Below are 17,430 nucleotides of genomic sequence, written 5' to 3' on the forward strand. Positions count from 1 at the left end.
TCACAGAAGAAACAAAAGTGATGTTGATTTTTCAGTACAAAATATTCAATTTTCCCATACAAACTTTAAAGTTCAAATTTACTCATGTAAACGTTACATAACAATTCTGCAAAAAATCATGGATGAGTTTTGAACCAAAACGAAGCTTTTTAGACCCCAGGGTTTGAGAAGTTCGAAAATTACCCCAAATCGACTCAGTCTAATGTACAACCTAAAGCTACTAAAGACTAAAAGTTTAGGTTAAAATTTTCTATGTACAAGGTGTTTATCAAAGCGTATTCTGATTGGTTGCATTTTTCTATAAATTTGTTTTTGTTTTATCAATGTTGGTATCCAATTTTTGCACTCCTGCATCGTTGTGGAGTTCGGAAACTCTGGTTTGGAAAGGGCGATCCAGTATCATCCTCAAGATTCGGTTTTGGACGACTTGCAGTTTGTTCCTAAGAGTTTGAGCACAAGATCCCCACACCACAGAAGCGTAGAAGATTGCAGGTGAAATAATTTGCTTGTAGACTGCCAATTTATTTATCCCAGAGAGGCGGGATTTGCGATTTATCAGCGGATATTAACACCTTATTAACGAATGACACTTTGTCAACGTTCTTTCGATATGTGATCTAAAAAGCAGTTTTTCGTCAAACATTAGTCCTAAGTAAACGACCTCAGTGGACCATTGGATCCTTGTGCCGTCCATGATTACCGTACATTTGGATGGAGGTTTAAGTTTTGGGGATTGTTTGTGGAGAAACATAATTGCTTGAGTCTTGGAGGCATTGATTTTGATTTTCCATGTTTTGGCATAGTTTGCAAAGGTGTTTAGGGATCGTTGCAGTTTGTTTGTGATTTCACGGGGCTTTCTTCCCTTAACGGCAATTGCGGTGTTATCCGCATAAAGGTAAAACATGCAGCCGTCCCCGAGGGGAGGAAAGTCAGAGGTGTAGATGATGTAGAGTAGTCGGCCCAGCAAACTACCTTGCGGAACACCTGCCGGGATGGAGATGATGTCGGATAAGCAACTATTCAACGACACTCTAAACGACCTATGCTGAAGATAGTTTCGGGTTATTTTGCTGAAATATACAGGGAAATTGAGTGAGCATAGCTTGTAAACTAGTCCATCATGCCAAACATTGTCAAACGCTTTCTCGACGTCTAGTAGGGCCATGGGTGTAGATTTAGATACACTTTTGTTCCTTCTGATGGTGTTTATCACTCAAACTAGTTGGTGTGAGGCCCTTTCCTGAAACCAAATTGCTCAGGAAGGATAATGTTATATTCCTCCACAAACTTGAGCAACCGTTTTAGTATAAGCTTCTCAAAAAGTTTGCTCAGCGCTGAAAGGAGACTTATTGGTCTGTAGCTTGAAGGCAATGTTGGATATTTTCCAGATTTACGGATGGGGATGATTTTGGCTATTTTCCAGCTAGCCGGGAAGTAGAGAAGCTCCAGGCATTTATTAAGAATAGTACTAAGTAGTTGGTATACTTTGTTGCTGAGCTTTTTAAGGATTAGGTTAAAGATACCATCAAACCCAGGGGCCATCATATTTTTGGAAAACTTAAGCGCTGAGCAAATCTGGTCAGCAGAGATTTTGTCTGAGGAATCTAAATTGTGGACGCATTTCGCAACCTGAGATTCTAGCGGGCTTTGGACGTTAGAGCCAAGCAAATGCGATGTAAGAATATGGTCGCCTATGGCATTTGCCTTTTCTTCAGGGGTGACAAGAATTGAATCAGCAATTTTAAGAGGAGGAACAGGTTTGGGATGGGACCTAAGAACTTTGGCTATTTTCCAAAAAGGCTTGGAGCGATCATCCAGATTTTTCACGATGCGTTCAAAACTCTCGTTTCGGAGTGCAGCCATCCTGGAGGCAATCTGCCTATTCAGATCGGTCATATGTTGTTTAAGATTAAGATCACCGGACCTCTGAAATTGGCGTCTACGCAAATTCCGCAATCTAATAAGCAATTGGGTATGGGAATCAATGGCTACAAACTTACCCCTCACAGGAACACGCCGTACCAGAGCCTCGTCAACCACGGATATGGCTCGTTGTAGTCCCGCGATTGCCAGGTCGATGTCGTCTTCAGAGTTCAACGGTGGGTTCTCGTCGATGTTTCGGTCCACCATACGGCTGAAGTGAACCCAGTTCACATGATGGTAGTCCTTGCGCTGAGATCTCGGGGCCGGAATAACGTTGGAATCGACTTCTGCCACCACCGGTTGGTGATCGGAGCTGAGTTCGTTGTAGGTCACCGGCTTGGATAGGCCGATGTTCGTTAGGAAGAAGTCCAGCGTGGAAGGATTTCCCGCCGGAGAGATGAAAGTGGGCTCGTCTGGGAACTGCACCGTGTACAGTCCGTGCTGGGAGTGGTCGAACAGCAGTTTTGGTTTTGCTAGTAGTTGCGCCATGCTTCGTGACGAGCGTTCAGATCGCCACCCACGACGAAACGGGAGATGTTGCGAGTGATGGCCGTTAAGTCTCGCTTGAATTGGGCTGCTAAGTCGTTGCTGGCTGTACACTGACGGGGGCAGTACACAACGATAACTTGAATAATACCGGATGATGACTGTAGTTCCACACCGAGGGACTCTATCACAGTAGAGCGGAAGTGTGGCAGGATAAGGTACCGGATACCCTTTCTAACGATGATCGCAACACCACCCCCCCTGGAGCTGGTGCGATCAAGTCGGATGATGTTGTGTTCTGGCAACCAGAAGCTGTCACCTGACTTCAGGTGGGTTTCTGTCAAGAGGCCCACATTGATGTTATGCTTACGAAGAAAATCGGCAAGCTCGATGGTTTTCGCTCTAGCGAGCGTTCCAAGTAAAGATGGTAAGTGGTTTAGAGGCCATATTGGATGATAAATTTTCCGAGCACTTGGATCTGCTCGGGTTTGCTTCGACAATTGCGTAGGGCACTAGTCATGTTGACGAAGATTTCCATCAGTTCGTCCGCAGAGAACAGCTCGGATTGGTTGTTTGATGGAGCTGCTTGCCATTGGAATCCAGGGGGGAGGGGGGATGATGATGAACCAACGGGAGGTTGGGCTGATGGATTGGGGACCGAACCACGCGTTGGCAGAGCAGGAAAATTCACGTCAGTGAACGCCGGGGGAGCTCGAATCCTGTTTCGGCCTGGCTGGTGGTTGGTTGATGCATTCTTTCGGATCTGTTTGTATTCCTCGCGTTTTGGGCATTGGCGGTCTGAACCCTGATGAGACCCTCCGCAGTTAACACACTTGAACTCAGCTGCTTCCGCCACAGGGCAGGTGGATGTTGAGTGTTTAAGGGCACAGATACTGCATCTAGGTGCGATGAAACAGTTTCGGGTACCAAAACTTAAGCCACGCTGGCACTAGGTGACACCACGATGCCCACCACGGTACGGTTCCCACCGGACGATGATCGAAAAAAGCGGTCGGACAGCTTGTAGGGCGTTCAGTGTAACTGTCCCTTTCTGAAAATGTACCAGAAAGAGACAATCCGGAAGTTTTCGGGAGCTTTCATTCTTCCGTATTATACGAAAGATTCCGATGGGAACCAGCTTGTAGCGATTTTCGATTTCAGCCGCAATCACCTCGGTTTCGATGTTTGGAAGACCCCTGATGAACACCTTCAGAACCTTTGTGATCCGGTCAAATTCATCCTTGACATGTAGCAGAACTTTGATGCCAATTGACGTGAGTTTGTATTCAGCTTGGGCGTTGACGGTGGCTAGCAAGCTAACCAGTTTGTTAAGTGAAACATCCTTCACTACCAGTGGCGGGAGTTTCACTTTGATTTCAGGTTAGTTGATTGATGCGGTTGGGTTTCCGTCAGGCTTGGTCGCTGAGGAACGGGAATGAACCACGCTGGGAGTGAAATGAGATGCACTGGCCTCACTAGCAGATTCCATACTCTTGGATTCACGCGATGAGCGGTCGCTTCTCGAGCGAGCATGGCTTGGAGGAAGCTTCCGTTTCGGAGAGGCACAGTCCGACGATTGCTTGCCACCTTCGACATCAGCCGCTTTCTTCCTTTTGGAGTTATTACTCTTCTTCCCTTTGCCCATCTTGGGCGACGGTAGGGGTACACAACTTATGCCACTTGAAGCTCAAAAAGCACGACTGAACTTGTCTGCTCAACGGTCGAGAACAGTCCCCTTTTTTTACGATTTTTTTTATATCGAAATTTTCCGGAGCAAAAACTTTCCACTTCCTATTTATGCAACGCCTACTAAGCCTCCATAAAAGTGCTTCGTTCAGCATTGAAATTTTACTTCACTCAATTCAGAACCTTCGTCAGTAGAAATTTATTGAAAAAAATATAAGGAAGGTATTCACTTGGTCAAAAAAAAATTTCTTTTCAAGTTTCACAGTTGGAAAAAAAAACGGACGCACTTCCAGAAAAATTATTTTTATTCCAGCAATTCCCACCTACCCCATCGTTTCGAGTGTTTTGTGTGTCTATGTGTTCCTGTACCATTTTCATTGATAACATTTTTATTTTCATTTCAGCAATAAATGATGGTTGCATGTACGTTTATAAAATAAACGCAAAAAAAAAAACACTTGACAACATCCCTTATTTTGTTCGATTTCCCGGCTAGCGATTTTCATTCATCACACGAATAAGTTACAATATCAGTTTATCTTTTTTTTTTCTTTTCGAGTATGGTATTTTTGAAAGTATGTTTTTATTTGAGTTTTGCTGATTTTGTTAGCGCACGTTGGCTTATTATCATCGTGTTTTTCGATCTCATTTGTTTGTTCTTGTTTTTTCTGATATGGCACTTTACGATCTTACAGATAAACTTTTTTTTTTGTTGAGGGAGATTTTGTTCCGCTAAAATAAGCCCTGTTTGATTTTCTGCTTATGACCCATTTAATTTTTGAGGGAAGGGAAAAACTTAATAATTGGAAGTGGATTTTTTTTACTTATTTTCTGTTATATTTTCCTATTAAAATTTTGGGAATTACGAGTCATTGTACTGTTGATAATGTTGGGTACTGGAATTGGAATATGTTGCAATCGATTTTGGAACGAGGAAAATATCAAAGATTTTTTTTTTGTAGCTGTTTTGGTAACGATTTCGATTTGAAATTGACTGAATTTAATCAAAGTTCCTCTACAACTGGTGTCGTGAAAACTATTTATCATTCGGCTCTTTTTGGTTTAAGTTTGTTTTTGGAATTGGAGCTTATAAACGGTAAACTGTACTGTATTATACATTTCTATTTTGTTTTTTTTTTTGTTTTGCTCTTCATAAATTGTGTGGTGATCGGTTTGTGTATTGTCGTGATGTTCTTTTTACAGCATTACATGGGCTGAATTTTTTGGCTTTTTTGAGTAAATTTTGGAGAAATCAGATCAATTTTTATTTTAATGTATAAACAGAGAAAAATAGACAAAAACAATCAAGGAGCAGAAAATCACAATAGAAAATAAAAAAGACAGAATGATTCTCGAATCAAAATGACAAGAGATTTTCCAAATAAAAAGCAATTCAGAAATTGAAATTCAGATTCTGAACTTAGAGGAAGAATTCAAAAAGCTCAGATTCAGATTCTTATTTCAGATTCAGATTTCAGATTTAGATTTCAGATTCAGATTTCAGATTTAGATTTCAGATTCAGATTTCAGATTTAGATTTCAGATTCAGGTTTCAGATTCAGATTTCAGATTCAGATTTCAGATTCAGATTTCAGATTCAGATTTCAGATTCAGATTTCAGATTCAGATTTCAGATTCAGATTTCAGATTCAGATTTCAGATTCAGATTCAGATTTCTAATTCAGATTTCAGATTCAGATTTCAGATTCAGATTTCAGATTCAGATTTCTAATTCAGATTTCAGATTCAGATTTCAGATTCAGATTTCAGATTCAGATTTCAAATTCAGATTTCAGATTCAGATTTCAGATTCAGATTTCAGATTCAGATTTCAGATTCAGATTTCAGATTCAGATTTCAGATTCAGATTTCAGATTCAGATTTCAGATTCAGATTTCAGATTCAGATTTCAGATTCAGATTTCAAATTCAGATTTCAGATTCAGATTTCAGATTCAGATTTCAGACTCAGATTTCAGATTCAGATTTCAGATTCAGATTTTAGATTCAGATTTCAGATTTCAGATTCAGATTTCAGATTCAGATTTCAGATTCAGATTTCAGATTCAGATTTCAGATTCAGATTTCAGATTCAGATTTCAGATTCAGATTTCAGATTCAGATTTCAGATTCAGATTTCAGATTCAGATTTCAGATTCAGAATTCAGATTCAGATTTCAGATTCAGATTTCAGATTCAGATTTCAGATTCAGATTTCAGATTCAGATTTCAGATTCAGATTTCAGATTCAGATTTCAGATTCAGATTTCAGATTCAGATTTCACATTCAGATTTCACATTCAGATTTCACATTCAGATTTCAGATTCAGATTTCAGATTCAGATTTCAGATTCAGATTTCAGATTCAGATTTCAGATTCAGATTTCAGATTCAGATTTCAGATTCAGATTTCAGATTCAGATTTCAGATTCAGATTCAGGTTTCAGATTCAGATTTCAGATTCAGATTTCAGATTCAGATTTCAGATTCAGATTTCAAATTCAGATTCAGATTTCAGACTCAAATTTTAGATTTCAGATTTCAAATTCAGTTTCAGATTCAGATTTCAGATTTCAAATTTCAGAATCAGATTTCAGATTTCAAATTCAGATTTCAGATTCAGGTTTAAGATTTAGAATTCAGATTCCGATTTCAGAATCAGATTTCCGATTCAGATTTCAGATTAAGATTTCAGATTCAGATTTCAGATTCAGATTCAGATTCAGATTTCAGATTCAGATTTCAGATTCAGATTTCAGATTTCAGATTCAGATTTCAGATTCAGATTTCAGATTCAGATTTCAGATTCAGATTTCAGATTCAGATTTCAGATTCAGATTTCAGATTCAGATTTCAGATTCAGATTTCAGACTCAAATTTTAGATTTCAGATTTCAAATTCAGTTTCAGATTCAGATTTCTGATTTCAGATTTCAGATTTCAGATTTCAAATTTCAGAATCAGATTTCAGATTCAGATTTCAAAATTAGATTTCAGATTTTAGATTTCAGATTTCAGATTTCAGATTCAGAGTTTTTATTTGAAATTGAGATTGTGATTTAAATTTCTGGATATTGACACCGAATTAATTTTTTTAAATTCTTAAAGATGATTCAAACAAATATTTTAAATGGGATAGCAATGGGGCTAAATATAAAATTTTGACCTGAATTTTCTTGCTGGAATCGTTAACAAATAACTTTGGCTATTTTCATGACGATTTTCTCGAGAGAATTTTTCGTAAACATTTTGTAAACTAGAAGAGGTAAAATGTTCCAAGTGAACACTAAAGATAGTACAGATATGAATAATTTGATCTAAAAATTTTGAGTTATACTCACGTTTTCAAAACATTTTATTTTGCAGCAATAATAATAGTTATATCAACCTATCTACCTTTTTTCATTTAATTTAACAGAACTTTTTTTTAAAGAATCTAAACAGCATTCAGTGCAACTTAACCGAATTTAAGAATCCGTAACGTTTCTAATTTTTTCAACGCTTGTCTATTTTTGGCGTAGCTTTTGTTTTATTTTTTGTGAAAAGTGCTTGAGTTGTTTTTTTTTTTCATATTTTATCAAAAAATAACTATTAAGATTCTACTGAGAAAATTGAAAACATTCGTAGATGTTCCTTGTCTGACGTTGATCTTGCTTGATGCTGAATAATTTATAACAATTTAAATATCAAGACTGGTTTTTAGTCTATTATTTTAATCATCGTTACAGGATTGTTTCGATAATAATTGTTATTTTTTTGTTTGTTTGTTGTCTTCTCGATAATACTTTTCCGTTGCGAATTGAATTGATTCTACTAGAGATTTCACTAAGAGTTGATTGAACGTTTCAGTTGTGTACGTATTCGTGTTTTTTTTGAATGTTTAGTGTCTGGAGACGATAAATTATTTTTTGTTTGTTGCTATCTTCTAATCAAGATTGTGTTGTAATTTATCGAAAAACCTATCAATAGTACCGTTAGTGCTAATTTCACCGAATGTTAATTATCGACAGGACGGAACTTAAAGTTTCATAATTGTGCCCACGTGAAAAAGATTTGGTTTTCGTGCGTTTTTTTTAGAAATTTTTTAACATTTTAAATCATTCGTTAAACTAGTTTATAACTCTTTTTTTTCTCGAGTGGAGCTGTGTGTTTGCAACTTTAATACAATTAAAAAAAGATTCGTTTTGTGCCTAAGTGCGAGACAAGTTTCTCCTTTGATCGTTATTCATCATCATCAGGTAATGATTTTTAAACTAATATCTGCCAGAAGGCACCACGTTCGAGTACCTGTTTATTTTTCTTTTGATTCCTAAATTAAGTAACACAGTTTCCTAAAATCTCACTTTCAGATGATTATCGTAATATCTTTTTCTAATCATCGTTTTTCCACTTTAACATTTTCACCTAATTAGAAAAAAACCCTAAAAGATCAACTAAAAAATAGACGGATATTATCGTTCAGGGTCTTCCACTTTTCCGAAGTACACTACCAATTCGAAGATCTAGTGTTTATATACAACCTTCTCCAAGAAGAGAAAAAGCAGCCCAGCTTCCGTTCCAATTTTTCCGTAGAATAAATAGCCATAGGTACTACACATAACCTTTACAAAGATGGATGTTGTTAGCTGATTTTGCCGCAACTTCCACTCGCGGGCCCCGCTTTCTGATTTATTTAACTGCTATGAGATGATGAGATTGTGCGGAATTGTTTAATCAATCGATCAGGTTGGTACCGATCTGACCTGTACTGTTGGTTGAAGGGCCATCTCATCCAAGCCAGTTCGATAGGAACGACTGTCATCAGCTGCTCTGTAATGGGAAAAAAGAAGTTTCAAATCAATTACAGAAATAATGGAAAATTAAATCCCTGAAGTTGTTCCATTGTGATTTTAATTAGAGATGCACCAAATATTGGTATTCGGTCAACGGAATACTATGTGTTGACATTTTTAACTATTCGGCTAATCGAACATTCGGCCGAATATTTTGTTAAGTTTTCATGCAATTTTGCCATGCAAAAACATTTTCAAGATCTGTGGCCTTCTAGTTTTTTTACAACACGTGTTGTATTTTCGCATGCTGTGATGCAAAAATAGCAATATTTCTATCACATATGGCTGAAATAGAAACAATGTTGTAAAAAAATACAACGCCCCAAGATCTTGAAAACATTTTTGCATGGTAAAATTTTCAAAATGTCAAAATTTCTACCACTGCTCTTATGTTTTTAGCAGGTTTTTAGTCGATTATTTCCAACCAGATGTACAACCAGTTATTTGTTTATTTGTATAAAAAATCAACGGATCACATGTTGATGGAGTTCCGAGTAGGAGTTGTTCGGGTGCGGACGCGTTTTTCTGTTTACTCACTGCGATGCATTTTTTTTGGGTTTTTTTCCTCTCTCGAAAAAAAACTTGTGTTTTGAGGAATGTTTTAGGAATGTTTTGAAGATTTACAAAAAAATCGAAGAATAAATTATCGTATCTAGAAAAGCTGATGTGTGGTGTGGAATGAAAAAAAAGAACTGGACTGATTTGTGGCTGGAAAAGTGATGAATGCAAGCAAAAATGGATGCCATAATGCGGGAGGTGGCAATCGACAAGGACCTCAAAAACTGAAAACCCCGGTGAGAGCTTTCCGATTTCCCCCCTTGTTTCAAACATTTTTTTTTCCTATCGATTTGCTGGGGTGCCTTTTTTAAATCATTTAGATTGTACAGAAAGAGAAAGATTGTAGAATGGTGAACAGAAAGTTGGTTGACAAGAGTTGTTTTCACAGCCAAAAGTTTTCGAAAAGAAATTTTTCCATGTTTGTTTCCTGTAGCTAATATTTTCGTTACAGGCTCCGGTTGCTTTGATCAATTAAAATACAAGATGCTGAAAGCCAAAATGCAAAGTTATGCTTTTAACATTCTTTCTCTTGTCACCAGTCACCATTCACATGATAGGGTTGTCGTAGCATTTCGAAAGAATTAAAATAATCCGAGACCGAGAAATTTTAGTTTTTCTCATCGAGTTAAAAACGCGTGCTTTGCCTACAAAGTTCGTTTCAAAATTGAACCATCAAATTCGTTACTTCAATGTGTATTGGTTTTTGCCTTCTATGCTGTCAGTTCAGTACACTACTACAAACGTGTCATATCACTTGGACTTGGAAGTGTTCCACCACCACTCTCATGCAAACTTTTTGAAATAGAGTGGTTCATTTAAGTTGAGTATTTTAACCAAAATAAAACCTTTTTTTTTTGTTTTCGCACTGTAACTCCCTTCTACTACATTCTCCTTCGCCTGTACTCTTCTAGACTTTTTTTTGATATTTTCTTAGTATACTTGATTTGACCCTCACCAGTATACAAAATTTCACGACCGAACTCATGTCAGGCGACTCCCATACTTTTTGGAAAATACAGCTGAAAGAAACTGCAGTAGTATTTATATTTGATTCTGCGTTCAACATTGTTTAATTCCTTTTAAATCGATCATCGAGTTAAATTTTCGGCAACACAAAAGCATTAAAACATCTGAGGCTTTCAGCAGTCCCTTCCGAGACCTGCTCAATTCATGGAAACATGATACAATATATTATTCTTACGTCTCCAAAAATTCCGGTTTACCTTTGTTCCATCCATTTTTTTATATTAAGAGTTATTTTCTGCCAAAATCTTTCTGATAGAAATTATGTTCTGCACAAACAATTATGATATCCGGTCTCGATATGTCTTGTCCCAGAAAACAATATGTATTTGTACTCGGCCACATTACTCGATAGAAAATTGTCAACACACAGTTTTTTTCATTGTGATTTTTTTTAACGTTTACTCCCACTTTCTCTTTTATACTTTTTTCATTTTTGTGTATCCTTCTGTTTTCATTTAGGTTGGTCAAATTCTCAATATATTTTTTGTACTCTGACAGACAGAGAAATATTAAATTATTCAGAGTCGTTTTACCCATTTGTTTGGTCCCTTTGTTCTTTTTTTTTACTAGGGTCCTTCCGTTCCATTCTTCATCTTCCCTCAGATCCTACTATACCATTTTCTGTTAACTTGAGTCCATTTTCTTTTATATTTCTCTTTTGTTCTTTCGATCCTTTATTATTATTATTTTTTTTTTGGGTCCCTCCTTTCCCATTTTCCTTTTTTTTGTGTTCTTCTGTCCCATTCTTCTTGTTTTTTTTTGGCTTGGGTTCTTCCATCCCATTTCTCTTTTTTTTCTTGATTCCTTTCGTACCTATTACTTTTTTTTAGGGTTTTTTTTTATTATTTTGTTTTCATTTCTTCCGTCCTTTCCATTTTTAAATTGAGATCCTATATTGTTTTTATTTTTACTCGAGCTCTTACGTTCCTTTCTTATTTTGCTTGGGCCTTTTCATCCCTTTTTTTTACTTAGTCCTTTTAACCAACTTTTTCCTGCTTGGGTGTTATCTCATTTTTTTCTAGGGTCCTTTCGTTCCATTCATCTTTTATTCATTTTTTTTATTTTACTAGCTTTCTTCTGTCCCACTATTTTATCTTTATTTTACCTTCCCTCTTATTCTTCTTTTTGAGTTTTCTTGGGATTCTGCCGTCGCATTTTTTTGCATTGCATTTAAGTTTTTTTACTTTCTCTTCCATTCTACCTACATTTTCCTTCCGACCAATAATTTTTTTAACTTAAGTTGGCTTCCTTTCGACTCATAGTTTATTTTCTTTTTTTTCGGTTCTCCATCAAATTACTTTTTTTTTTTGGTCCCATCAGTTCAGTTTTTGTTTTTCTTGGATCCTTCTGTCCCCTTCTTTATCCCATTTGTGGTGGTCCATTTTTTTATTCTTTTTTTTTTAACTCTTGTCCTTCCGTTCCATTCTTCATCTTCCCTCAGATCCTATTATACCATTTTCTATTACATTGAATTCATTTTCTTTTTTTCTTTTACGCGTTTCTTTCCGTCACGTTATTTTTCTTCATTTATGTTGGTTTTTTCGTTCCATTTTGTTGTCCCACCGTTTCAATTTCCTTTGTCCCAATCTTCTTCTTGTTTTGCTTGGGTGCTTTCCTTTTTTTTATTCTTTGGTCATTCTATCTCATTTTTTTTCGCTTCCTTCCGCATATAATATTTTTATTTTTTATTTTACTTGGATTCTTTCGCCCATTTCTTCTCCTTTTTTTCAACTTGGGCATCTTCCTTCGCATAATTCTTTTTTTTTCTTAAGTCTTTAATCCCATTAATCTTTTTTTTTTCATTTTACTAGCTTTCTTCTGTCCCACTATTTTATCTTTATTTTACCTTCCCTCTTATTCTTCTTTTTGAGTTTTCTTGGGATTCTGCCGTCGCATTTTTTTGCATTGCATTTAAGTTTTTTACTTTCTCTTCCATTCTACCTACATTTTCCTTCCGACCAATAATTTTTTTAACTTAAGTTGGCTTCCTTTCGACTCATAGTTTATTTTCTTTTTTTTTCGGTTCTCCATCAAATTACTTTTTTTTTAATTTTTGGTCCCATCAGTTCAGTTTTTGTTTTTCTTGGATCCTTCTGTCCCCTTCTTTATCCCATTTGTGGTGGTCCATTTTTTTATTCTTTTTTTTAACTCTTGTCCTTCCGTTCCATTCTTCATCTTCCCTCAGATCCTATTATACCATTTTCTATTACATTGAATTCATTTTCTTTTTTTCTTTTACGCGTTTCTTTCCGTCACGTTATTTTTCTTCATTTACGTTGGTTTTTTCGTTCCATTTTGTTGCCCCACCGTTTCAATTTCCTTTGTCCCAATCTTCTTCTTGTTTTGCTTGGGTGCTTTCCTTTTTTTTATTCTTTGGTCATTCTATCTCATTTTTTTTCGCTTCCTTCCGTCTCCTTCTATATATGTTTTTTATTCAACTTGGGTTATTCCTTCACTTTCTTCTTCTTTTTTTTCGCCAATTTAGATTTCTTCTTTCGCTTTTTTTTTTCTTGAGTCCTTGAATCTCATTCATTTTTTTTTTTGTTTTATTTGGGGTTTTCCGTACCAATTCTCTAACGTTTCTTCCATCCCGTTCTTCTTCTTTTTTCTCTAATTGGGTTCCTTCCGACCCTTTCTTTTTTTGGTCTTCTCCTTCCTTTATTTGTTTTTCTTGGATCCTTCCGTTCCATTTTCCTTTTGTATTTTCTTGGGTTCCTTCCGTCCCATTCTTCTTCTTTTTTCCTAACTTAGGTTTTTTTTTAATTTTTTTTTATTGGGTTCCTTCCGTCCCTTTTTTCTTCCTTTTTTTAACTTTAGTTGGGTTCCTTCCGTCCCATTCTTCTTCTTGTTTTTTCTTGGGCAACTTCCGTTTCATTCTTCTTTTTATTAGTTGGGTTCCTTCCGTCCCATGTTTTTATACTTGGGTCCTTCCGTCCCATTCTACTTTATTTTAACTAGGGTTCCTTCCGTCCCTTTATTACATTTTTTTTTTATATTTACTGCCACACAGTCTCTATCTACGTTTTTTCTACTATTAAAAAAAATGTGCCGGTTCTTGCCACACGAATTATGTTACAACTTTTTCAACACTTTTTACATTTTCAAACCACTAACACTGAAGATTATTTCCATGCATGGTCCATCTATGACTTATTCCTTTTTTTTCCAAAAATAATGAATCAGCAAAAAATCACACATTTTCTTGACGCCATGTTGTACAATTATGTCTGAATTCAAAATGAAAACCATGACTTGTTTCAATTGTCTACTTAAACACACTTCAAACCGCGTTTCTTTCAACACATTGGCTTTAAGCCATTTTCAACACATTGGCTCCAAAAACTTACTTGGGAGGCTTAGGTTCGATAAGGACGCGCCATTGTCGTAGCATTTCGAAAGAATTAAAATAATCCGAGACCGAGAAATTTTAGTTTTTCTCATCGAGTTAAAAACGCGTGCTTTGCCTACAAAGTTCGTTTCAAAATTGAACCATCAAATTCGTTACTTCAATGTGTATTGGTTTTTGCCTTCTATGCTGTCAGTTCAGTACACTACTACAAACGTGTCATATCACTTGGACTTGGAAGTGTTCCACCACCACTCTCATGCAAACTTTTTGAAATAGAGTGGTTCATTTAAGTTGAGTATTTTAACCAAAATAAAACCTTTTTTTTTGTTTTCGCACTGTAACTCCCTTCTACTACAAGGGTTAGAGAATTTCTTGATACAAATTGTTTTCGAATTATAGGATTAATGAAGATTGAAAGCTGTGCTGTGGGTCAAGTTGTTTATAGCAGTTTTTAGTGAAACATAAATATTGGGCAAGTAATCTTATTACTGTACATCTTTTAGAAGTTTTTTTTTACATTTTTTCCTACTGTTTTTTCATAACTGATTAAGTGACATTAAATTGGTTAGATTGAATCGTTTGAGAAGAATTATTATATCGTCGTTTTGTTAATAGTTGATAGCAAGCATTTTCTTCTCCGAAATAGCGCAATCAATATGAGGCACAGAGTAGAATCATATTGACGAGTTTTCAAAAATGACCTTAATAAAACGCTTCAAAAAAGTTGTTTGTATATCGTCCGGGCCCGTAGAGGTAGAATTTTTCAACTTTGCTGTCGCTTTCAAGATGGCTGCATCCATTTAAAGATGAACCTAGAGGTAAAATATTCCGGACAGCCTAGTTGCTCTGAAGAAATGTTTCAGATCTTTGATTTTCTTTGATTTGTCACCAATAGCGGAAAGGGCATCAGATGGCTTGTCACTTCTATAGGGCTTTTGCACAGTGCATTAGTATAAGTAAGCCGTTAGGCAATACAAATACCAAAAAAAATTATTTTTAGAAGAATATATGGAAACTAACGAATAATTTCTGGTGTACTGCAAAGTAAATTTTTGTTGTCGTGTGTATGTGAGATACGCTGAGAAAATGAAGATTCTTAATTGATACGACCGTTTTCAATGAAAGCTCCTTATTCTATCCTCTAGGTTCAAAACTAGATGAAACGGATCAGAATTCGTCAATAAAAGATCTGGGGTGTGTCGTGCCTGGGGTGGTCAATGTGCCTGGTGTGCCGAAGATTGTTTTTTTTTTATTTTGCACTGCTTGATTCCTCATCAAATATCCAAATTATCATTCACAGTTCCAAGCAGATGATTCCTAATGATGCTTCATTAGAGAAAAAGCGCATACATTTTAAGAAAATCAGAAATTTTAGTTGATTTTTTTTTCCTATCCCACATAATAACAACTGCCAATGTTTTCTCAACAGGCCTCTTGTATGTGTGTGTAGCAAGAGCCCTACTGGCGATTCGCAGCTCGAAACGACGCTCAGAAGCCACTGCGATCAAAATAATGATGAATTCAAGTGTCAAAACATGTAGTAATTTTAGAAAACATTGAAGTAATAGTGCTTTTGCATAGTACATTAGTATTAGTAAGCCGTTGGGCAAACAAAATTGACAGTTTCATGCAAAATGAATACGATTCGAAGCAAGAAAGCTATTATTTTTGATAATTTATGAGAGCTATCGAAAAAAAAAAATGTGCAGCACAGTTTTGAGATGACAGAACATTTTATTGCCTTTCTGTGGATATGTTTTCTGATTAAGACAAGGGTCTTTTGAAGAAATGAAGATTTGGTAAAGGATACAACCGTTGCCATTTGAAGAGAACAAATATTGCTAAAGTTTCTAACTGAATTTCGCGACGATAGCTCTTAATTTCATCATTCTGGTATAAAATTCTATAAGACAGACCCGATTACGTCAATCAAAGATCTGGGGGAACCGTTTAATGTGACTTTCAAAAATTGATGGTTTTATTTTTATTTTGTTTTGCATGATTCCGCCCTGGTATTCAATAAAATATTCACATACCTAATCGTTTTCCTGCAGGACGGATGTGTTTTTTCCGACCTCGAAATTTTCTCGTTTGTTTTCGTGAATAAATTGTGATTTTTATCTGTTTAGAAGCTTCGAAATCTGTGTAAGGATAGCAGTGACGATTGTGTTAAAAAAAATCAGCAGAAGAAAAGAAGCACTCAAATCCCGAAAAATCATCCATAAGCACTTGCTGGATTATCAAACAACAGTGACTGGAAGGTGCAGGGATTATCATCATTAGTGCAACAGGACCATCAAATAGAAATCAACCCACGCTGCCTCCTTCCCTCATCGCCTATCAATGGACTTTGGTGAGATTGTTTCATTTTATTTTGATTATATTTAAACATATTTTGTCAATCCTATTTGCCATGTAGGATTTCCCACTAAAACATCCCTTCCATTCCTTTCTGAAACAGCTTTATGGGTCGTATGAGTTCTCTGCACCTAAATAGTTATTTTTGCTGTTTCAGATAATCCCTTCTATGATTACATTGACTTGTCACGGTGTGCATCATGGCACCACACTGATCTTCTAGAGCAGCACTTGTAATGAATATTGGATCCAGATACTCATTTTGGCATCTTGCGTTGCTCTTGATTATCAGTTGTACCTCGTGTATCAGCCAATGCAAGATGTGTGTAGTCACCCTATGCTATGCTATGCTATGCTATGCTACATACCTAATCGTTTTCCTGCATTCGTTTTAAGGAAAAACTATATTTTAGTTGAATTTTTATTTTGCCGCATATAAAAACCTCTTACGTGTGTTGGGAAAGGATGAATTACTCAAAAGAGTAAAAATTCTTGAAAAAAAACTCTGATGTGTGCCCAACAGACCTCTTGCATGTGTGTGTAGTAAGAGCTCTATATTTTAAAGTTTAAAAGTTAATTGTGTTATTATTATAAAGAGACTCGGAATATGGTAAGAAAATGTGAATAACGTAATCGTTCTTGCTTTTTAACCCGTCCATGGTTCATTTCCAGTTAAATCTCGTTCTCTGAAAAAAAAAATCAACAATCAAATAGAAACAAACAGAAGCTTATCAAGTCCCTTTGTAAATCAATAAGAATTCGATCCATGAGAGAATAGACTAGTTGAAAATATAATGCCGAAACCAAATTCACTTGCCATAGAACATCCGCGTCCCTCGTAGAGTCTTGATCAGAAACCCAAGATCACGAACTCCGATTCAGTTGAACTCGAACAAACTAGGAAAATACGCCATTAATTTTTTAGATCAATTGGTCTTTCAATCCAGCAGCTAAATCATATCAACCTTATATCACAATCAGTGGAACAGAAGACCTACGGTGCGATATGAGCTTTATCAGATTCATGAAACGAGAAACCTTCCTGGGAGAGGTGAAAGGCAGCATTCAAAATAGAAATTCTGGAGAAATTCTAATGTGAAGTAATGTGGATAGAAACAATTTACTTCGATGCAGAATTTAAATAAAGGACACTATAACATTAAGATCTACCAATTTCCTAATAATGTAGGTTGAGAGCAATTTCAATTTTAAAC

At 36.0% G+C, this 17,430-nt stretch overlaps 1 protein-coding gene across 1 annotated transcript in view; it reads right to left on the reverse strand.

The window, feature by feature from the left end:
* Window positions 1-4,382: 4,382 nt before the first annotated feature.
* The window catches only part of LOC129741713 (beta-1,4-N-acetylgalactosaminyltransferase bre-4-like), a 109,745-nt gene continuing 96,697 nt past the window's right edge, over window positions 4,383-17,430 (reverse strand). Inside the window, exon 7 of the mRNA XM_055733460.1 lies at window positions 4,383-8,902. Coding sequence (XP_055589435.1) covers window positions 8,894-8,902 — 9 coding nt within the window. The 3' untranslated portion in view covers window positions 4,383-8,893. The remainder of the gene's footprint in view (window positions 8,903-17,430) is intronic.

Source organism: Uranotaenia lowii, chromosome 2, assembly GCF_029784155.1.
Source record: "Uranotaenia lowii strain MFRU-FL chromosome 2, ASM2978415v1, whole genome shotgun sequence".
Classification (NCBI taxonomy): domain Eukaryota; kingdom Metazoa; phylum Arthropoda; class Insecta; order Diptera; family Culicidae; genus Uranotaenia; species Uranotaenia lowii.